The sequence below is a fragment of the Cyanistes caeruleus genome, chromosome 2 (assembly GCF_971803275.1).
Source record: "Cyanistes caeruleus chromosome 2, bCyaCae1.hap1.1, whole genome shotgun sequence".
Classification (NCBI taxonomy): Eukaryota; Metazoa; Chordata; class Aves; order Passeriformes; family Paridae; genus Cyanistes; species Cyanistes caeruleus.
In genome coordinates this window covers 104690485-104713462 of record NC_141702.1, presented here as the reverse complement: position 1 = coordinate 104713462, position 22978 = coordinate 104690485, and the positions used below count along the sequence as shown (strand labels likewise).

Sequence of the window (22978 nt, the reverse complement as noted above, 5' to 3'; positions counted from 1 at the left end):
TTGGAAAGCTGAACAGTGAAATACAGTTATGCCTAGAGACTGCTTGGCATCTCCTGCACATCACAGGAACATCTGGAGAGATGAAATTAGAGCACAAGCAGCTGCAATGCCCCCACTTGCTAATCTGAATTGTTTCATTGTCACCTTGTGCTCCCTCACTGACTGCTGCATCTACTGAGTGACCTGAATTTTATAAATCAATTCTCAACTGTGTTGCATTATCATAGAAATATTAGACAGCAGTAGGTTCACTGATCTGTTAACAGAGCAGGCAGGTGTCAATGGGATGACCTGCTGTCTGTTGAGTGAGCCAAATATTTGTCCTGTGTAACAAGCAGACACCCAGGCCGTGCCCAAAAGCAGTTAGGGAACTCATGCATGACTTGGGATTCGACAATCTTGTCAAAAATCTGTCAGCTCCCTAATGAGAGGCACTGCTTTACTCTGCTCATGTGCATGGTGAGCAATCACATATGCAGAGTACCATAAATCTGAGCCTAATATTCCAAGCAGATATACTCAGCTTGCTGGCACTCGCAAAAAGACAGAATTACACGGCTAAGAACACATATCACAGGGTAACACAGCACAGCTCAAGCTGCCCTAAAAAGGCCTGGCCAAATTCTATTTGATGATGTCTGCAGCCACAGAATCACAGAATGGTTGAGGGTGGAGGGGAGTTCTGAACCTGTTTAGGAATTGCAAAGACAAAACTTTTAAATTCTTGGTGTGCCAAGAAGCTTCTCTGCAGCTCCTAATCAAACTGCAATGGTTCAGATGTTTGCATTTCACCCTTCTCATCCAGGTAGGGAGGAAATCCATGATGTTCAGGCCCTGCTCAGTGGACATACTATTACAGACAGAGTTTTGACAGGGGCATGAGGGCTGCAGTGACCTGGGGGAGCTCACTGCCACCCATTGTCACCCGTGGCCAAGCACTGACCTGGCAGGCACCAGGCTGTGACTCACTGCTGGGTTTCACTGCGGTAGAAGCATGCATTCAACAGCACGAACAAGCAAATCACATCAGACACCAAAAAGGGAGAAGAAAAGAACAAAGTGAACTCCATGAAGTGTTCCAACATCAAAGGAGGTCAGAATCCCTCATCTTCCCTGCAGTATCAGAGATGGTTCCCAATGACTCAGATTACAGAACAACCCATTCAGCACAACGCCTCAGGGAGAAAGCCAAATTCACTTCTATTCCATTTTTCCTTCAGCAACATCACAAGGTTCATCAATATCATTATTTTATTGAAAAATGAGAATCATGAAGGACCATGGAACTGCTATAAAACTTCACTTTCCACATCTCTCAACTCTAGCAATATGACATTTTCTTAGGTGTCGGTCTTGTGTTGACCTCCTCAGCAGCTCCAAATATAAACAATTTTAAAAACTATATTTCAAGAAGAATGGTTAACAGGTGAAATCTTAGTTGTTTAATTCATTAGTGGATATCTTTAGTTATTGAATAGCACAGAAATATGCATGAACACTAGTGAAAAATGGAATCCTTCACTACTGAGACATCAGTTTAAAAAACAAAGTAACTTCCTTTTAGGGATGATTTGTGGCTGACTGTGAAAGAGTGAAACTGCCCTTACCTCTCTCCACTTCAAAGGGTAAAGCTGCCGGCCACATTTGCCATTTAGCCAGCAAAACAGTTGACAAGTCAGTATTTCATCACCTTTCTGTGGAACTCCCTTAGGTTTACCACAGATTTAGTGCTACTCAGAGGACCTGCACACACCACATTTATGAAGTGCCTTTATGAGAAGAGCTACTTGTTCAGAATACAATATAAAAAAAAAGAACTTGGGAAGGAACCTGCAGAGGAAGTTGCATCAAGGCAGATCCGTGTATGATCAAGTCATGATGCTGTCAGGCACAGCAAGGCACAACTTCCACTGTAATCAGCCTTCTTGGAGGAAGAGGCTGTTTTGGGAAAGGACTCCTGTTTGCTGTAGTACAGAATCATAACAGAATCTAGCTTGCTCAGATAGGAAAAAAAGGCCTTAACAGAGAAGCCTATGGCAAAAACAAACAAATGAATTTTCCTGGAAAATAAAGCTGATCTGGTCTCTGCATTTAAGGCATCTGAGATTCAGATCATTAGAGCTGAACTCACCTCTCTGCTGCACCTGCTCCAGCTTTGGCTCTGATCCAGGAGGCTTTTACCTGCAACATTTTACAAGAGGTGAATTGCAAAACAGAGCCTCCATGGAACTGCAGCTCCAGAAGTTAAGCACCTTCCCTGTCCTTGGGTGTGAAACTGAAAGGAACATCTGAAACTCCCTGTGTGCGACTCCAAAATCTGCACCAACAATAGATGCTAAAGAGAGGCAAGACATACCTGTGTTTTACCCAGAGAAAACAGAACTGCTTCTGGACCTTGCAGGACTGTTCTCAAGAAACACTATGATTGTTTCAGGATAATGGAAGTGCCCATGAGGCTCTGGAGAGAGGCTATAAAAAAGCAGTGACCAGGGCTGGGAGGTCAGTGATAAGACTTTAGATAATTCCACATTCTCAAAGCCACCCTGAAAGTCAGGCTTTTATTTCTAGGCTAGACACATGTGTGGAGCAGCTCAAAAACTGCCACATAAAACTTACCTTCTTATGGCAATCCCAAGACAGAATCCAAATTTTTACTAAGATGGCTCACAGTGCACCCACATGAGAAAAAAAGTCTTGGTCTTGCCATGAAACCAAAATTATGAATAAAACAGATGTGTCCCAGGATATTACTTCACAGAAACAATCAATGGACCAGTTTAGAGACTAGGAAAGAAAATTTCTGAATTATTCTAGCTTGAATTTACACAAGAGATTAAAGACACTTCCATGTTAGTTGTAAACTAGTTTGGATAAGAGTTTTCTTTCAGGTACTTTGCCTGTTCTTCTTTCTGGTAATTCTGCTGATATGACTTTAATACAATCTAGTCTGACCTTCCCATTATTTTTCCTTCCCTTGAGCATTTTAATCTGATCCCCATTCTACCATCCTCAAGTGCTGCCGGAGACAGAGATGAGAGTGATGATAAAAGACATGTTAAGCGACAAGACTTCAGCTCTTTATCTTTGCAGATGGGTTTGACTATCATAGCTACATTGGAAAGGATTTTAGAGGTAGAATAAAGACATTTTTTATCCCCTCTGGAGTAAAAATCACGTTCTCCTTTCAGATGGACATCTCAATTCAGTTGTCTTCTTTCTCTTTTTTTAAGAAAGGATATTGCCTCATTTCCCCTTCCCAATCCCTATTTTAAAAATAACTTATTTTTAAACTTTTAAGTGGCGAAAGTGTGTTTGAAATAATTTTAGAATCATATACTGAGAGCTTTTTCATGGGGCAGAAAGGGCAAATCTGTTAACCTTTTCAATTTCAAGTTTAGGATACCATGCAAAAGTGCCTTACTGTGAAGGCATGACCACAGCAGCATAGTCAGAATGAAAAAGGTGTTCACCCTCAGTTTGGAGACCTGCCTGGTCTGCTTGTTCTGTACAGTACATTGGGGTAAATCAAACATAATTTCATTTTAATAAAGGTGAGAAACTTGAAACTAGGTATTCAAGGATGCAATGCTTAATGAACAATGGATGAAAAATGTTTTAAGAGGTGACTATCAGAACTCCCATTTCTTTAGGGATATTCCAGTAACCCTAACAAACACCTTCCTCCTCTCCAGTGAATTCTGGAGAGCTGTTTTTCCCTTTGCTTACACTTGGATGCTCTCATGCCACCATTCCCCTTATTTGGTTGATGCTTCCCTGTGTTAATTCAACTCAAAACCCAGACATACGATGCCAAAGGTCTAAGAGTGGGCTACAACAGGAATTTTGATGTTTAATGGCTAACACACACGCTGCAGTGCAATGGTTGTGCCCAAAAGCCCCTTCCACAAAACCATAAGAATGCAGGAACAAGAGTTTTTAGTATCTCCCACGCTCCTTTGACCTGTGTAAAGACAGCCAGACACTATTGCTCCAACCACTAAACTGAGCACCAAGGACTTCTATTGCATTTCCACCCAGGCTAAGTGCAGACAAAAAATGCCAGGTTGAAAATTAGTTCTGTTTTTTATCTTCTGACACAAAACATGAGGTGTGCTCTGTCTCCCTGTGCACTCACAGCGAACGGCCCAATGGCAAAGAGCAGAAAAGAGGACTCTTGCCCAGTCCTTCTGTACCTGAGAGCAGGAGAGGGGAGCAAATGCACAATGGGGAGATGTCATTAGCTTCAGTAAGCTTAGGATCAGCCCCTTATGCCTCCACTCAAACTCTAGTCCAAAGCCTTCAAGAAAACCTGAAAATTATGAGTGCTCAGAGGAGAAACCCCTGACTATGCTACAGCCTAAATCTGGGACATGTCTCCACTCAGTTTGATCACTCTTATGGGATGACAGTCATTGCTTTCTCCACAGGACACTATACTTCAAAGCAAAGTAATGTACTGCCTTCAGTTACACTAATGCAATCTCCTCTGATTTATTCCTTCTACCATTTCAGTCAACGTCCCAGCGAGTCATCTACTTACCAGCTGCACATCTGCTTGACAGCTTTAGGGATCTTTCCCAAGCAATAAGTCCTGAATGTCTTTCCAGGGTCTTATGCTTCAGCTCTTTACTGTTTAGAGGATATTGCTCTATTTATCCTCGGTTTCATAGTCCCCTTAATGTTTATCTACCAGCACTGCCATCTTTCAAGCCACTGTACTAACAGATAAGGCCTTCGGCACCTGATTACTGGTCCAGTTATTATTTGCTGTTTGTCCTCTATATTTAGATGTATTTTACATGTTTGCTGGCTTCATTTCCACATACTATTATCCTTGTCAGAGACAAAGAATAACAGTTGCAGTCATAACAATGATCCTGCAGCCAGCTCCACTAACATTTTGCTAATTCTGCTCCCTGTTCATACTCCTTTAGTCATGATATTCAGATTTAATAGTGGCTTTCAATGTAAAATGGAAGAGATGGATGAACTACACTTTCATCTGCTGGGGTTTTTTTTATTATTTGAGTATGGAGATATTTGTTTTCTTTTAAACTTGCTATTTCTTCTAATAATAAGATAATTACTATCTAATTGAAAGCAAGTTGAGTTTTTTTCCAATTAGTTTTTCACTTGCGTGATTTATCTAAGGTCATTTCTCCACAGGAAAATGGTTGTAAAATAAACCCTGCAGTGCTCAGACCTAGCTACATTCTACTGCAGCCTTATCCTGCTTTTCTTATTGGCTTGCACTGCTTAGAACAAAAAGAAATTCCTAGCTTTCCTTCAACACCCCTATCTATCCCCTGATTGACAGACATCCCTTGGACAGTCTGATCCCTTGGTGCACAAGTGTACTCACTTGCAGGTGAACTGGGGACTTGTAGTGTACTTTTCTTGCAGCTCTTTGGTGTTCCCTGCCTAGGAAGGGTCTCTACAAAGGCACAGAGGGAACCTGACTGTCCAAATCCTCAAGACTCGATCTAGTGTGGCATTGTCTATTTTCAACCTGGAACTGTCTTTCATTACACTAAAGGTCTCCCTTCCCATTAATCTTGCTGAGCAGCTCTCCTCTCCGAGCTCTGCTGCTCACAATTTGTGATTCCTTATTGTTGAGCATCCATCACACGTAAAATAAGTTCTAAGCACCCATTACTCACATATTTAGAGATGTCAAAGCAAGGCCTCTGTGTAGCTCCCAGAGCACTTTAGAATTCCCTTCTGCTTTGCCATCAAAAAGGTAAAAAGGACATAAGCAGACAGCATCTTATTTGAACTTACTGGGGAGGTAGATTTTGTTATACAGAAAGCTATGAGGAGAAGCAAGGCAAAAAAGGCAACTACATAATACAGCTACAGTTAATGATGCATGAACATCACAAAATTCAGCAGAGCCATGACCCAGTCCTTGGTCCTTCGGGTGACTTTTTCAGTGCCAATACAACAGGAGAACTTTCTTTGAAGACTCTGTATGGAAACTAAAGTGAATTTCCTTTCTCATATTGTAATTTATATTTAGATTGCAGTGCACAGCATTTAAATACCTAGAAACCAGTTTTCTTCAGCTCAGCCTTGTCTTCAGTTTGGTTTAGGGACCATCTCCATTCATTTTTATGATGTATACATACGACTATATCCTGAATCAAGGATTCAAGATACACACAACCAAAAGCTGAAATAACAAGGAAACTGGGAAACTTCTGGGGGAAAATTCACTAATATGGGGTGTCTAAAGAAGTTTTATACATTTAAGAGCTTCCATTAATGGAATAGGACTTAGAGAAAGCTGTTGAACTCATGTCTAAAAACATTGCATTCTCACACTCATTATTAAAAAGGAAAGTGTGATAGTCGTTCTCCAGGGTCTATCCAGTAAGATTCCTTTCCCCAGCATAGGATTGCTGCAGCTCATTCATGCACTCGTTCATTCATTCATTCTGCAATTGCACAAACAGACTCTGTAAACAAAAACTCTTCACCAGCAAACTCCCACTGTGCCAGCAATATTAAGTGGCAAGAATATGAACACCCTGCAGAGAAGCAGAGGCAAACACTTCATTGATGCTTCTCTTTCCTCTTATCAGTATAGTTGATCCTGCTTTACAACCAATGTAAAAAGATAGGTTACAGTGGTAATAAACCTCAATACATTAAGTCTCTGTACAGACTGGTTGTTGAAGGCTTAATATCAGTCATAATTATTATCCATAAAATGTTATTGAATCAGATCTTAAAAGTTAATGCTGCTTTGTTTCAAGAGATAAGGGACAGTAGGCTGGTAAGGGAAAGAAGGAAACATTGAGCTTTTGATCAATCTTTGTGTGATTTAAAACCTTAATCACAAAAAGGACTCAGCACTTCAAATACTATCCCAAATCCTATGAGCTGGCCTAAGCAGAGCCCAGTGGCAAGAATGATTACTCAGAGGGTGTTTTATCTTTGATCTTTATACCAGCACCCAGATGGAGGATGTTCCTCTTTTCTTGAACTGAGGCCTGGTGAATGCTGCCCTTTTAAGACAGATTGAAATGTGGGTTTAGTAGGTAAGGGCTTTCATAAAGCTCCCATGTTCCATTTGAGGCCTTGCTGCTCGCAGCATCACCTGCATTCACGGGTGTTTGCCTTCACAGTCCTCACATCAATACAAGATGCAAAGCTGGTGCCCTGACAGAAGGCATCAGGCCACCAGTCAATGGAGCACATAAGCTGCCCTAACATTTACAGCTAATAAAGATTGCTTTCTTTCCTATCCACAAAAACAGAGGATCTGGATAGGCTGGACTGATGGGCCCAGATGAAGTGTGTGAGGGTCAGCAAGGTGAAGTGCCAGGTCACAACAACCCCTGCAGTCCTACATTGCAGAAGTGAGGCTAGAAACCTGTCCAGAGGAAAAGGACCTGTTCCACAGGTGGCCAAGAAGGCCAATGGCACGTGGCCTGTATGAGCAGGAGTGTGGCCAGCAGGACTGGGGCAGTGACTGTCCCCCTGTACTGGGCAGTGCTTGAGTTACCTTGAGTGCTGTGTCCAGTTCTGGGCCCCTCACCACAGCAAACACTGAGGGGCTGGAGAGACTCCAGAGAAGGGCAGTGGAGCTGGGGAAGGGTCTGGAGCACAAGCCTGATGGGGAGCAGCTGGGGGACTCAGCATGGAGAAGAGGAAGCTCAGGGGTGATCTTCTCACTCTCTACAACCACCTGAGAATGTAGCCAGGTAAGGGTCTGTCTCTTCTCCAAGGTAACAACTGACAGATCAAGAGGAAACGTCCTTAAATTGTGCCAGGGGAGGTTTAGATTGGATATTAGTAAAACTTTTTTTCACTGATAGGATTATCAAGCATTAGAACTGGCTGCCCAGGGAATGGTGGAATCACCATCCCTGAAAATGTTAAAAAAATGTGTAGATGTGGTGTTTAGGAACATGGTTTAGTGGTGGACTTGGCAGTCCTGGGTTAACAGCTGGGCTTGGTAATCTTAGAAGTCTTTAACAAATTACACAGTTCTGTGATTTTATTCAACTTTCAGCACTCACAATATCACTAACGCAGCTCTGCCTTACCCTTTTCATAGTAGAATACTGCAAAAATCTGAAGCCATTACTCATCTCTACAAAAAGCCAGGAAGAAGAAAGGTTCAACATAACAGCTGGGAAGGAGCAAAGCGGACCAGCGTGTGTCATCCCCTTCAAAACCACAGTGCTTCCCAGCCAGGAGACCTTGGCTCCCACGCAAAACAAGGCTCATCTCCTCCCCTGGTTATTTAGCAAATACTAATCATGTTATGGACACCCCAGTGTCCTGTAAAGTGAGGAAAGATTTTTAAGGTTCACCACAGGCTGTAGATCTTTGAGAACAAAGAAGTGTGTTCTGACTTATGTGCCAATTCTCAGCCAGCCCCAAGCAGATTCACTCCCTGCCTCTGTAATGCACCTGTTTTGCAAAGCAACCATTAAATTTGGAAGCTTTATAGAATGCAACATTTTTCAAATCTAAAAAGTATGCCAAAGAAATCATGCAGAAGGGTAATAGAAAATACTTGCAGGGAGACCTATTCTAAATCGTCTACACATAGATAAGGCACCAAATTCTTTTCCTTAAAGATTTTATTAACCTTTTGCTGATGGAAGGGGATTACTGATTGAGAGCTAGATGAGGTCAGTGCAGCAATTATATTTTGAAAGCTCTTCAAACAAGGCTCTTGTACAATGCAAGAAAAAAGTTGACAAAATGAATTGTTACTTAAAACGAGTCTTTTAGAAGAATAATTAACCTATAATAACTATTCTGGCCTCCTCTCCAGCCCTGAAAAGTAATCCTTTCTCATTAGTTTCAAGTTTAATTAGCATCAATAATGAAACAGCCCTTGGAAATAACCATTGCATCACAGTCTGTAATGCTGACATACATTGCCCTACAAAGGGTAAGGCCACAGGGTGAAATCTGAAGATAGGAGAGGCTCACCAGATCACTGATAATCCCAAAACTTAGAAAAAAACAGTATTGCAAAAAGTGTGGAATGTGACAAAAAAGATTTATTTAAAGAGGAGTATCACAAACATGGTGTGGAGCAGAAGAGACTCCGGTAGCTTTGCCAATAACTGCTGCAGTATTTCCAGCAAGCTAATGAGCCTCTCAACTCCAATTTCTTGTTCTTTCTTGGCCCTTTGGCTGAAGCAAAGAGAGAGACTTCCCTGTATAGTATATTCTATATGAGAAAATTCTATCAGCACTCGCAGTCTAACATAATCAAATAATGCTTTTTCCATCTCTGGCTTCTATGATCTCTCTGTAAAATAGATATAATAATGCTTAGCATTGTCACCAGGGTGATAGGGCTTAAAGTAGCTTGAGAATCCAACATGAAAGAGGCTATAAAAAGCCCAGACACTGATGCAGCCGAGATAACTTGTTACTCAATGGGCCAGTAGAAACAGCAGGCGAATGCCAATGTAAAAGTTGCAATTAGAGGTCTGCTGCAACTTGCAGAGCTCTGAAGCATCACCACATACACAGATATTCAGCTGCATGTCACAAACACTACAGCAACTGCGTTCAGAAGAACTACACCAGCTTTCAAAACTGAGCTGGAAAGAAAATTTTAATAACATAAAATTTTTAGAAGGAGTACCATATATGAAAAGCACCATTTCCAGTATGTCTACAGAGACTAGTATTTTCTCTTCCTGACATCAAGAAATACACAGCACAAGAATCCACACATGGACATCTCCCTCTGTACTCCCACCCTCGCACTGCAGGATCCTGCTTTTACCCCCTGCACTCACCACCCAAGTGTTCTCTGCTCTTCGCCTTAGAGAGCCACCTTCTCTCCCTTTGCCCAGCTTGTAACTTGAAGATAGAGTCAAGGTTTTCTTTCATCACAAAGTTTTGTAAGATATAAGACCAGTGAGAGTTGCTTGTCAGTAAGGAAATGGAGAGAAGCTTGCAGAAAGAGCCTGCACCTCTTTCTTCACGGTGCATTTCTGCAGGGAAATCCCAGTCTGAAATGGATTCAGCATATGCCCTTGTTTGAGGAGTTCTTCTGTCTTGATGTAAACATTGAAATGCCAGTGGAAAATCCTGGGACTTGAAAACTGAGCTGAAGAGTTCTAAAGGTGATGAGACAAGTTGCAAAGGGGATGCCACGCATTTCTAGAACCATCTACTTAGAAAGTTTCAGTGCCATCTGTAATCCAGGAAGAATTAGGTAATCCACTAAAATTTTAAACAATCTCAAATCCCCCATTCCATGCAAATGTCCAATAGCTTAAGCAAAAAGCCACAAAGGATAAACCTTCTCCCACTGCATCCACAACATTCTCCCTTCCCAACCAGGACAGACAGTGCTTGGATTGCTCAGCAGTCCCCACTAGCCAGCAGCAGCCAACACCTGCAGTTCCTCACTGTAAATGGAGATGGTGCCCAGCTGCTGCTGCCAAAAGCACATGGGCAGCTGGCCACAGCCTATCTCGTTCTCACTTTTCGTGAGGGTACAAATAATCTTGGTCAAAAACTCACAAAGTAATCAAAATCTAAATTTGACTGTTTGGCTTCAGGACAGGTGGTGTTTTAACAATCAAAGGCAGGGCTCAACGTTTTTCAAAGTGAAAGAGAAGTTGATTTTCTTGTAGCATCAATCAAAACTCTAAGTTTGCTATCACTGAAATGAAGGAAATAGCAGTCCTTTGACTATTAGCAGGGCAGAGATGGGAATAAATCAATATGGTATACTGGTTCTTTAAGCTTTTCCCTTAAAAAGCTGAGAGTTCAGACTGCACCTTACTGCCTTTATTCAGGTACTTAGAAAATAAAAGTGTTATTAAGCCACAAAAAAAGCACCATCTACCAACAGAGCTGAAAAGCAATCAAAACTACCCTTGCTTTGCAAAGGAAGCAACCGCCACAAAGGGAAGTATTTCATGTCACACAAGATGTCAAGGGCAGAGCTGTGCTGCAAGATAATTAAGCTGGAAGTCAAACTAGAACTCAGTTCTTGCAGCTACCTTCTGAAGGTCTTTGGCCAAAGAAACACCTGTTGTTAGAAACTTGTCTGAAATCAGTTTGAAGCCAGCCACCAGCTCTGTCTACTGGATACACTTAGAACACTTCAACCACATCACAGATCCTACTTGACTAACAAGGGAAGCTGATTCTCCTTCACCACAACTGACAGAGTTCACAGCTTCTGCAAAGAGAGATATCTAAGTCCTACCTATGCTGTCACAGGGAGTTTCTGAGCAGCCATCCTAAGCAGGATAGCGACAACCATGAAGCTACTCAGCCATCTCAGTCATAAATCAAAATACTCATGTAAATTAGACTTTAGTCTCAAAATCTGTTTCTTGCCTAAATATTTAAACATATAAATAACCTCTAGCCATTCTAGCTTGTCATTTTAAGCTTTCTGACATTTATTGTTCGCAAGAAAAGAAAGGTCAGACTTATCAAATCTGCATTTATGCTTCCATGACATTTTTCTCCAACCAAATCTTTCTGAATTAAAGAAGCAGGACAAATGTGGCACATTTCATAAAGGACCTTTCTCAGCCCAGCACTGCAGTCTCATCAACCATCTTGAGCTCAGAAGTTTGCTTTTCAGGAAACAGATGTTGTTTGCTCAGTGGATAAAAGAGAGGTGAAAAGCAAGCAACCTGAACTGGTGATTGCTATTAGGTAAATTACTTACACCAAAAACATAGATCTCCTAGTCTCAGTACTCTAGTTCTGAGTGGCCCAAGAAGTTGCCTTGGTGTGAGAATTAGACAGGAAATGTCCAGGCACAGTGTGGAACTTGCTGCTGTTTGGGAAGCAACTTGGATTCTCAAAACATCATCACTCCAAGGGAGTTAGCACTGATGTATCCAAGAGGTGCGATCTTCTTTATTAAGACAAGGCTCACTTAGTTGGGAACTTTGTAAGTGTTAAATCCTGCCAGTCTCCCTTCAACTCTTCTACTTCTTTTGGCTAATTCACATTGTCACAAACACATATTTTGCTTCCTATCATGTAATGTTTGGGTGAGATGTGCAGTGAACCAAATGACCAGATTGCTTCAGGACCCAATTCACTCAGACACTGCAAAATCACCTTTGATTCTGAAGAATGACTCTGCTTTTGTATAATAAGGCACTTAAGTTTCCCTGTGCACTTCTTTACTATAGGTATTTATTCTCTGTTTTTAAGAACGTGGAAATAGAAGCACAGACAGTTTAGAGAAAACATATTTTTTCAATGTGCCATAAATGTTCGTTCAAACATAATAAATCGTTACTTGTGCCCCTTTTGGTGTTTGTTTATGGCTATTTTACTGAACATGCTTATGAAAAAGAACATTCATAAGAACAGTGAGCCTAAAAGTAAACAGAATTTGCAGAAAACAGACCTAGAAATCATAAACATGTTGTGCATAATCCTGGCTCCCAGTGAGGATCAGCAGCACCACATAACTCTGGGAAAACAAAACCACGTGATCACATCACACTTTCTGTGAACCACTCAAAGACTGAGCATAATTTCTAAAGTTATCTGTCAAATAATCGGCAACAAATTTGCGAATGCCGGTGGCTTTACTGTGAAAGCCTCATGGCTTTGCAAGCCAAATTTTTGTGGTCAACATGGAACCAGTGGATAAGGCACAATAAGTCTAAAGAGTCATAAACTACGAGTTCTTTCAAGTTTTCTTAGTGCTGATGGAGTAGGAAAGTGACTTGGATAAGAACAGGTAGGACAGCAATAGGATCAAGGATCATACTGCCGACAAAGCCAGGCAAACCCCAACACTGGACAGTTGGTTTCTGCTTCACAAAGCACTTTCAGCTCAAGAAGAGGCACTTTGGACTTATTAATTTCACATTTCTGGAGAACATCAATGACTGGAGGTCTAGAGGGAAGTGCTACACACCTGATAAGGCAGGAAAGTCTGGGAAAGATGCTTCTAAGCACACTCATGATTCACTGATTTCACAACTGGTAATCTACATGCAGCCCACTGGTACCATTGACAATGCAAGGGTAGAACAGGAAAGCCTTGATTTGTACTAGTTCACTTCTAAAGTAAACTCAAGTGTAACTCATGCTGTCCTTAAGCTTCAGACTGGCAAAGCTGGCCTGATAGATGAGGCAAAGCACAAAACCCCAGCAAAGAGCAAAATCACTTGAAATACAGGAAAAAGCCTTTCAGCAGCCTGATGGCAATGCCCAAGTCTTATCCAACAAGTTCTGCCCCTGCTTTATAAGAGTAAGATCAGATCTCAGGTGTAGCACACAGCTGAGGGTGAGAGAAAACCAGAGAGCAAATGCAAAGTGACCGATATCTTTCAATAGTTTTCTGCTCAGTATGACACAACTTCAAACACTTTCCTTTGAAGGCAGCAAAACAAAACCAGAATATAATGAAAAATATAACTAAGGGACCTTGATTAAATGCTGGTACCTCTAAAATAAGCAGAAATAATTCTGTGGACTTCACCAGTCAGATTTCAGTTTGGAGTTCTGATTTTCATTTACAAAATGTCCACTTTCAAAACCACATTTTTATCTAGTCTGGAACTCTTTTCTAATCTTTAGGCAAAGGGTTCCTCCTGCAAATGAGTTCAGGTGTATAGTAGCAGTCCCCTAAAGATGTAAAGCCTAATTGCCTCAGCATTATAATAGCATTGGTATGTAGTGAATGCAGACAGTTTCAGGGAGAATACATGTGGCAAGTTAATAAAATTTTAGATGAAGGCCACAGTGCAGGACTAATATTTCGCTTAGCCAGAGGATGAAAAGTTATGCATTGCTATTTAAAAAATATAATTGGAATGTTAAATCTATTTCATGAATGAAAGTACACTGACCTTTAGAGGGAAGAATGACTCATTTTCAACCCTGTATGCCCCTTCTTAACATACGCTTCCCACCTTTGCATATGAAAATAGCAATTAGTTTTCATGGGAAGTTATTTTATGGCCATTTCAGCTAATTAAATATCCTGGGTAAACTCACAAGAAACCTATTTAGCAACACTTGTGGCTCAGGTGCCCTATAGTGAGAGAACTGGTTAGCTGTGAGGTTAGCATGAAGAAAACCCACATACCAGTGCAGGTTTAGGATGGAAGGGCTCTTGGATTATTTCCCCCAAGAAAGCTCAATAATGTTTCCAGAGTACACTGCTACAGAGACCCACCGTGGTTCAACACCACACAGTGAATCCTGTAAGAGCAGAACTGAAGTCAGTCTTCTGAAAATCTCCTGACATTAATGTTCACACTGTCTGTTCAGTTCCCCATGGCAATGTACTGGTTTTCATTAAATTCTTTTGGGAAAGGCTCCCCTGGAGGCAGAGTTTCCAGTCAAAATCATAGAAAATGAGAGCAAAGTCAACAGCAACCAGGTAGTTGAGAGGTTAATCTTAAATACAGATCTGCAGCACTGCACTCCTGCCCAAGCTTCTTTCTCCCTTCCTCTGTATTTCTTATTGTGCCTCTTTCATACAGAAAAAAATCAAATTAATTTGATTTTTTTTTTTTTTTGTCCCAGAGAAGCACTGGGACAAGGCTAAAAGGACAGTATTCAGTCTGAATGCACTTCAAAGAGAGGAAAACTCTCTTGTACCCAATCTTGAAAAGGCCAAGCTGACACAAAAATGTTGGAAGGGCTGAGGACCACAGTTTCACTAAATGGAAGCTTCTTCTTGCAGGATGCTCTGTTCCCACAAGGACGAGTGTGAGAGAAATCTGGCATCAAGAATATTTGCAGAAGAGCCCTGTAGAAATTCCTGTGAACTTTATGGCTTGTCTGCTGAACAACAGTACATCCGTTACTAATTGTTCAGTAACAGACTGAGACAAAGTGCTTTACGCTTTGTACAAACATGCTGCTAAAAAGGGAAAATATTCACTCCAGTTAAATTTATCTTTGAGCCAGCAAATGAAAGTATAAGTTAAAGAGATTAAGGCATTATTTTCACGATTGTGTTGTCACCTCTAAGGTCAGTGGGAATTCATACCCTTGGCCATTTTTTTCTCATCCTAAAATGTAACTCATTCTCCATTCACGTGGAGGATAATGTGGTGAAAACAATTTAGCAAGGCAGTTATACGTTTTTCTGGGAAGTACTGCAACCCTGGACATCTCCAGCAGACAAGAGGGAAAAAAAAAGCCCAGCATGCCAACATAAGTGAAGCAGCTTTCCATTGTTGATGGGAGGATTGTGTTGTTTGAAATCCATTTCCAATTAGCTTAAGCAATGGAGGAAAGGCTCAGTTGCCTTAGGAAGGGCTTTAGTTAAGCCCCATGCACATTAGCTGCAATGGTGTCAATAACTGCTGGAATCTGACAGGCTGGTGGACGCTGCTCGTGCTGTTATCACTGTGTCAGCACATCCTGCTGTCGGCAGGGCTGCACAGCACAAATTTAAGGCTGGCAGTGACACACGGTGTTCACATAGGCAGCACCTTAGCAAAGCAGGAGGAACGGATTTCCTAATGTTGTTAAACAAACCCACGTTACAAAAGCAGGGCAAAGCCAGGAACAGTGTAACTATGTTAAGGTGTCACTGCTGAGAAAGCAGAGGTGCAGTTCAGATAGAGACCAGGATTTTTACAGGAGACTGTGAACGACTGCAAGAAGTTACCATTTCAATATAGGTAAAGAAGGTCCATATTCCTTCCCTCTGCTTCTCCTTTTCCTCCATCCTCTGTGATTGAATTTCCATGACTCTGTTGCAGTAAAAACAGCAGAGCTTTCTCTCCAACATGATTTTACAGGGGCAGAGCTTCCTACTGATCTGGAAAAAACATGCATTTCTCCTCAACAGTGAGACAACAGACAAAATAAAGCCTGTGAGTTTTACTAGCTTTGGTTAAAGCTCCATCTGCATTGTATTCACATCAGAGAAGCTGTTAGTTCTTAAGTATACCCTTCCCTCAGGTTCAAAACACACCTTCATCCTGTAAGAAGACAGATTCATGTCCTCCAGCTCCATCATTGCTATAAGTACATGAGTAAAGATGGCATTCAAAACTAAGGCTTCACTGCCCGAGGAGATCTGTAAATCGAAACAAGTGCTAATCACAACCAATTCCCTGAACAGAAAGAAAAGGAGACAGTAGGTTTTGGTGTCTTTAATTTTTAATTAGTCCTTCTTTACGGTAATGTAACAAGGCAAAACCTGCTGGAAGGTGGGGGTGTGTTGGCCTCACCTAGCCACCTTGCGGTGGACAGCACCTCTGCATTATCCCTGCCAGATGCAACACAGGACGAGCCAACCTGGGTACCTCACTTCAGCCACAGCCGCATGACTTACACACAGCCTGCCCTGACAGTCAGCTCTGGTTACCTTTCTCAGGCAGCAAGGAAGGAGATGGGTTCCATTTGTAGTTCTTCAGATGGCTATCCCATCTTTTCAGATGAGCGTTAAAAATCAGTTGCTCCAACTTTGTATTCAAAGCCCAGCAGTGACTTCTCTCTCTTCTCGTGATTTAAGTGTATTCTGTGGCCCATTTAAGTAGGTGGCTACTCAGGGACACACCATTGACTTCTATGAAGCTTCATAAAAGGTACCTGACTCAACTCACTGTGACAAACTATTTGGACCTGCAGCCCTCTAGGCATTATATTCTTCTAGTAGGAAAGGCTGAATCACAGCTTCTGTTAAAGACACAATGCACACACAGAATGGAAATTTCTCTTGTTCACTGGCCCAAAACAGAGTCCTGATTTGAGATAAAGGAGATGCCCCAAACAGTGACTGCCAATCACTGCCCACCAGAATCAAAATTCTAATTCTAAGGTTCTCTCTTCACACAAATACCAGTGCTGCATGAGCCTCCTCAGATGTACAACTTCTTATATTGTATCTGATACAGTGCAGTTCACTAAGGATCCTTTGGGGGTTTAAAATGCCAATCAGCCCTTATCTTTTATGTTTAAAGAAGAGTAATAATATTAATAGCCAGTAATAGAGATAGCAGCATTAATGTGCAAAATCGAGAGCCAGACCCAGCTTTGGAGATGTTTCTGCTGTTCCCTGGTCTGCTTGCACATAACCTTGAAAATACTTGCAGCACTTTGAGGAATCATCCCTTTTTAGGATGACATTTTTTTAAGTTTCAAAAAACCTATCTTGCTGTCCTTCGACTAATGACACTTTAACCTTCTAGGTCTTGCTTGCGGCTTTCTAGCACGTAAGAACTCTTGGCGTTTCGTCAAAATCCCTCATCGCTTGCAAAATAGTCCTCCTGGCCCCACCAAAGCCCCTCGATACATCTCGCACGGGTAAAGCGCAGCCCTCAGGGACAAGACGCGAGGGGAAGGCGCGGCTGCTCGGGGGCGCTGCGCTTCCCGCATGCGGTCGCGCGTCCCAGCGGCCGGGAGGGAGCGGGGCGCGGGACGCGTGTCCCGGCGGGGAGAGCGCACCGCCCCGCGGGACACGGCGGGATCTGCGCGGGAGCGGGCGAGGGGCGCTGCCCGGCATGCAACGCACGGCTCACCTGCCGCGGAGACGTGGAAGAGGAGGCGGGGGCGGGCGGCGCGGATGGCCGCCGACAGCCCTCGCTCGCTGCCCGGGAGGGCGCCGCGGCGCTCGGGCATCAGCCGCACCCGCAGCCGCCCGTCGCCGGCGCGGAGCCACCAGGCGAAGAGCTCGGTGAGGTTGAACTCCAGGTGCGCCCCGCCGGAGCCCGGCGGCGGCTCGCCGGCGCAGCCGTCCCGCACGGTGCCCTCGCCCACCTCCAGCACCAGCTGCTTGGCGCGCCGCAGCCGCCGCCCGGCCGCGGAGGGCGCGGCGGGGGCGCCGGGCGGCTCGGCCCGCGGCAGCGCCCCGCGGGCGGCGCGGAGCAGGGGCGCGCAGTCCAGGCGCAAGCGGCACCGCACCGCGGCGCGGCCCGGCGGCCCCAGCACCAGCTCCCGCACGTAGGTGCGAAACAGCGAGGGCACGACGAAGTCCATCGCCAGGCTCCTCCTTTGAAGCCGCGAGAGGCCGGGGGCGTCCCGCGGTCCCGCCGCTCCCGGGGCCAAGCTCAAGGCGAGGCAAGCGACGGCCAGAAGGCGGGCGGGCAGCCTGCCCCCAGCCATCACCCCGCGGGGGGCCGGCAGCGCCCCGTCCTGCGCTCCGGCGGGGAGCGCGATGCCGGCGCGGTGCTGCGCGCAGGGAGCTCGGGGCCCCGCCGGCCGCTCCGCCCGGGGCCGCCGCTGCGCGGGCTTTGCCGGCTCCAACTACCCGCCACAACGCAGGCATTACCCTGCGAGCGCTGACGTCACGCCCCAGCGCGCCCCACAGCAGCCAATGGCGTCTCCGGTAGCCCTCATTATGCAAATGACCGGGGGCGGGGCGGGCGGAGCGTTCATTGAGGAAAAAATGGCCCGGCGGCCGCGGGAGCCGGGCCGGGGTGCGCGGCCCCCCGGGACCGGGCTGGCACGGGAACCGGAACGGGAACGAGAACAGGGGCGGTCTGCGGGCGCTTGCTGCCTGCAGGGAGAGACCTGGTGCTCTGGCAAGAGCACGGCTGGAGCCGCACCTCCACATGGCCCGGAGGGGCTGGGGGCGGGCAGCGAGCGCCGAGCCCGGCTGCCACCCCCGTGTGGTCAGGGGCTCTGGGGTCCCGTTCCCCGCCTCTTCTCTCTGTGCAGGCAATGACATGCCCGCTTTTCTTCCTTGCTTCCCTTTCTTTCTATTTCTTTCCCTTCCCTTACCCTTTCTTTCCTTTTCCTTTCCTCTGTCCTTCTTCCCCATCCTTCCTTTTCCTCTTTTCCTTTCCTTTCTTCCCTTTCCTTCTTGGCTTCCTTCCTTACCTCCTTAAAGACTGACGTCCATAAAACCCTGCATGTCTTCCCCTAAAGAGAAAGGAAAAAAAAAAAAAAAAAAAAAAAAAGATGAGAAGCAGAGGGGGAGAAATCTTAGAGTATAAGTCATTCTAAAAAACTGATCAAAATTCTTCCATTTCTGCATGAACACAACAGCCTTAAGAAAGGTTCACGCAACAATTTCCCCTTTTTTACCCTTCATAAATACAATATAATTACTGTAATTACATTAGTGCTGTGCCTTAGGATAGCTAATCATAACTCATTCATATTTCTGGAAGTTGCCTATATGAATTAATGACTTATTATTATCTCTTTAGTTTGATACTTAATGCATGTATATTTTTATAATCCAGGTACTTTAACTATATAATCATTAGAGTGCAATTATTCTGTCGTGCAGTTATTCTTGTGCTTATATCAAATTAATGTTAATATACAGATATTGTGGAGCAGAACCACAGTGTAATGCCTCCATAATTGTAATGCCACAGAGTGTAATTGCAGGCGCGATGCTAGAAAAGGGAACCATGATCTTTTCTCTACAGAAGTGTTGAGGAAGGAACTTCAGGGCAATTGCTGAAGGATTAGTTAAATAATTGAGTTAATACAAAAAAAGCCACTTCTGTGCTGTGTTTAGCCTCATACAGATGAACTAATTCAAAGCCCACCCATGAGGCTGGCATTTCTCTGGCTGCAAATGCTTTGGACATACCCTTGCTTTCCCTTAGCTCTTCTTATTGCAGAGTGCACTGGATTAACTTGCTCAACATGTGAAACCTAATCCTCCACTTTGCAGTTTTAATGGCTTTGGGTCTCAGTCTTGTCATGACCAGTAGGGTGCCATCCCTGGCTCTGGGACAGGGTAGAGATGCCCTGGCACAAGTCCCAGCACCTTAGTGCTGGATGAACCAGTGTCCATCCCAACACTGACACCAGGGTTGTCCCCAGGGAGATGTCAGGGAGGCCACCTGCAGCTCACAGCTTGCCTCTCCTCTCTGCAGCCCAGCACCTCTCTGCACCCACAGCTCTGCTTGGCCCTGGGCCAGCTGTGGATGCTGAGCAGCAGGAAGGAGGCAGTGGCAGAGAAAGACAAGGAAGAGGAGGAGCAGTTGGAAGGCAGTGATGAGAATGGGACCTCCATCATCCTCATCTGGCCCACCAGCTCCACTGCAATGCTGCTTCTGGGTTAGTTGTGATGCTACTCCCCATGGTAGGGCAGGAGAGGTTCCCAGCTATGTGCACACCACTCTGGGAATGATCTCTGCCTCCCCTGGCAGGGAGTTGATGGGGGCATTTCCATGCCCTACATCCCATGGTCACCTTTTGGTCCACAGCAGGTAAGGGTAAAAGCTGCTGTTCTGGCAGCTCAGAGGAAGCCATGGCTCAGGCAGCACCTCTGTCCTGTCCCCACCACCTTTGTCCTGCCCCTGTGTCCTTTCCCACGGGGCAGGGCTATGCAGGCACATCTGCCCTTGGGCTGGGGGAGCAGCAGGGCCTGGTGCTGGTTCTCTCTTTCTGCAGCTCCCAGGCACTGAAGGAGCTGTGGGTAGGCTGGGAAATGTTCCAGGAGCAGCCAGGCAGGGGGACATGGCTCCCCAGATGGGCAAAGGTGCCCCTGTTTGGGGCAGTGTTGGGCAGAGCTGCCTAAGAAGAGAGAAGAGGCAGCTGAGGGCTGATCCAGCTCTCTTCCTGTCCCTTTGCACTGCACAGGAGTGCCCAAGTGACCTATCTGCCAAGCATCTAACCCCTGGAGAAGGAGCTGCTGCCATGCAGTGCCTCTGCTCTGGGCTCTGTCCCTGAGCTCTGCTCCCCCAGCTGAGCAGCAGAGGCATCACTGCTCCCCTTCTTCCTCTCCTTGTCTTTTACCCATTGAGTGGTTGCTTTAGTGCCACAGTGTAGTAACAGCTGGAGTGTAAAAGAACCAGAGGAGACAGTTGCAAAGGTCTTTGTTCCTGTATGTTTTGTAAAAAGAACAGGTTTCTAACTATCACTTCTCCTTTAGTGATGGCATTGCTCAGAATCAGCAATTAAAGCAGTCATTCAAAATTGAAAGCTGTTTTTTCTCTTGCCTTCTCTGCCTTAATTCCAGCATCTTGGTGGTGGAAAGTTGGCACAGCAGGCCTGCCAGAGACATTCCCACAACTTGGCCAGTGTGCACCAAGGAGAATCTGTCTTCAGCCACCGTGGTCATGTCCAGGGAAAACAGCTTGTGTTCCTGACCAGGCCCTTGAAGGGAGAAAAGAGCAGTAATGCAAACACAGCATTTATCCCCAGCCCAGGGCAGCAGCTGCTCAAACCAGCCCACCGTGACTGTCTGTGCTGCTGGGCCTGCAGGGGTTGTCAGGGCACACAGGATTCAACCTGAATTACCTCCATGAAACACAGCTGTCAGGAGCCTCAGTGCACGAGAACACAGGAGCTGGTGCTGGAAATCACTGACCCCAGACATGGAAGCTTTCAGCAACTGTGCCTGTCCTGGAATAGACTGTGCCATGTGCATCCATTTCTCTTAAAAACTGTTCTCCTAGAAAAAGAGGGTTTCTCCTGAAAAAGACTTTTCCTGGGGAAGAAGCACCAGGGAGGGTTTTACAGGGAAGAAAACTTCACATAGCTCAGGGAACCAGATGTACCAGTTTTTTTCTTGTTCGTTTGTTTGTTTTGGTGGGTTTTGTTGTTGTTGTTGGTATTGTTGTTGTTGTCGTTTAATTAAAGAAGAGGGTGCAAGGAGGGCCATGATGTTTGTTATAAAATTCTCACCAGGCTGAACAAAGACACCAGGCCATGGGTCAGGGAACTCTTGTTCTTTACTGTGTAGTCATTCAACTGCTGCAGCAGCAGCAGCCCACTATTGAGACTCAAAATGTATTGTCTAACAAGCACTTAAATTTGTACAATAGTCTTCCACATGTGGTGGCTAAAAAGCCTTTAATTTTGTACTGTACACTTCCATAAACTTTCAAGTTCTCAAAAGAAACTTCTCAAAGGTGCTGGCTCACAAGTCACAACACACTTCCACAAGCTCCCCACTTGCACAACAAACAGTACGGAGTATGGAATAGAAAATGACAGCTGTGCTTTGCCCAAGCAAAGCAAGGGAGAAGAGAAATTAAGGTGGAGAAAATAAAACAGAGAATATCATCAGTACATGTAGATGGTCCAGAGCTGGGGCAAGCAGTGAGAGTGAAAGAAAGAGAGGGGAAAAAAGAGAGTGAGGGGCTCTGACCCACTTCCTTTCATGGTTAACCTAGTGCAGGTCTCTTAACTAAACCAGATTTTTCTCACCCTTTTGTTCACACAGGCACAGCCAGCTCTTGAAACCTTCCTCCAGGGAGGGAGTCCAGGATGAGGCCTGAGCACAAGTCTTCAGGCAGAGCAGGAAATTGGCTCAGTTCAGCATTGCCCCACCTCCACAGGACCCTCTCTTCTAATCACAGCTTTCCTGCCACAACACAGTCAGAATGTTGTATTATGCCTGCTACTTCACTAGTCCACAACTGGAAACAAAATGAAGTGCATACAAGTGCTGTAACATACAATCCAGTTCAGAAAGATTTCAAATCGATCTGTATGCTTCTATTCCTTTGAGCTCAGATTGCTTACTGGAAATAAATGCTAAGTGGACTGAATTAATCCTGTGTTCCTGTCTTTTCATTCCACCTCTTCTTCTGCTCTAGTGGATAGCCTTATAAATGTGCACAACCCTGGACTGGGAACTACATCCTCAAATCTGCCCTCTTCACCATGTTCTTTTGGACTCTCATACTCTGACAGTCTCATGTGCTACTGAAAATGTCTATTATTGCAGATTATTGTATGCTGGCCACAGGAAATGTTCTAAAAATCTCAACAATCAGTCTCTTATGGGCTTTTTTTCCTGCTTGCACAGATCAATTAGATTTTCATCAAATGAAGCTGCTGCTGTGGGACTTCTACAGGTTTCACTTCTCAGTATTTTCCTCTGGGATTCAGTCAATTTGAGCCTAATGCTTAGGCTCATTTCAGTGATTAGTAAGTCTCCTATTGAGTGTAACTGGGTAGACCCTGGGCACAGTTCAGATTTTCAACTAATGTACAGAATAATTTGTTACAGATAATGTTGCAGAACAATTTAATTGATTCCTTTATGCTCACCATCTTGCTGAGATAGACCATGTCTTCTCAAATTTACTCTATTTTGGAAATTATACGGGCACCT

The 22978-nt window shown here is 44.5% G+C and overlaps 1 protein-coding gene across 2 annotated transcripts in view; it reads right to left on the bottom strand.

Annotated features, from left to right (window-relative positions):
* The window catches only part of ALK (ALK receptor tyrosine kinase), a 306665-nt gene extending 288614 nt beyond the window's left edge, over positions 1 to 18051 (bottom strand). For both annotated transcript variants that reach the window (XM_086871346.1, XM_086871357.1), the window contains exon 1: positions 17469 to 18051. In XM_086871346.1, the coding sequence (XP_086727472.1) occupies positions 17469 to 18051 (583 nt within the window). The remainder of the gene's footprint in view (positions 1 to 17468) is intronic.
* Between the last annotated feature and the right edge of the window lie 4927 nt (positions 18052 to 22978).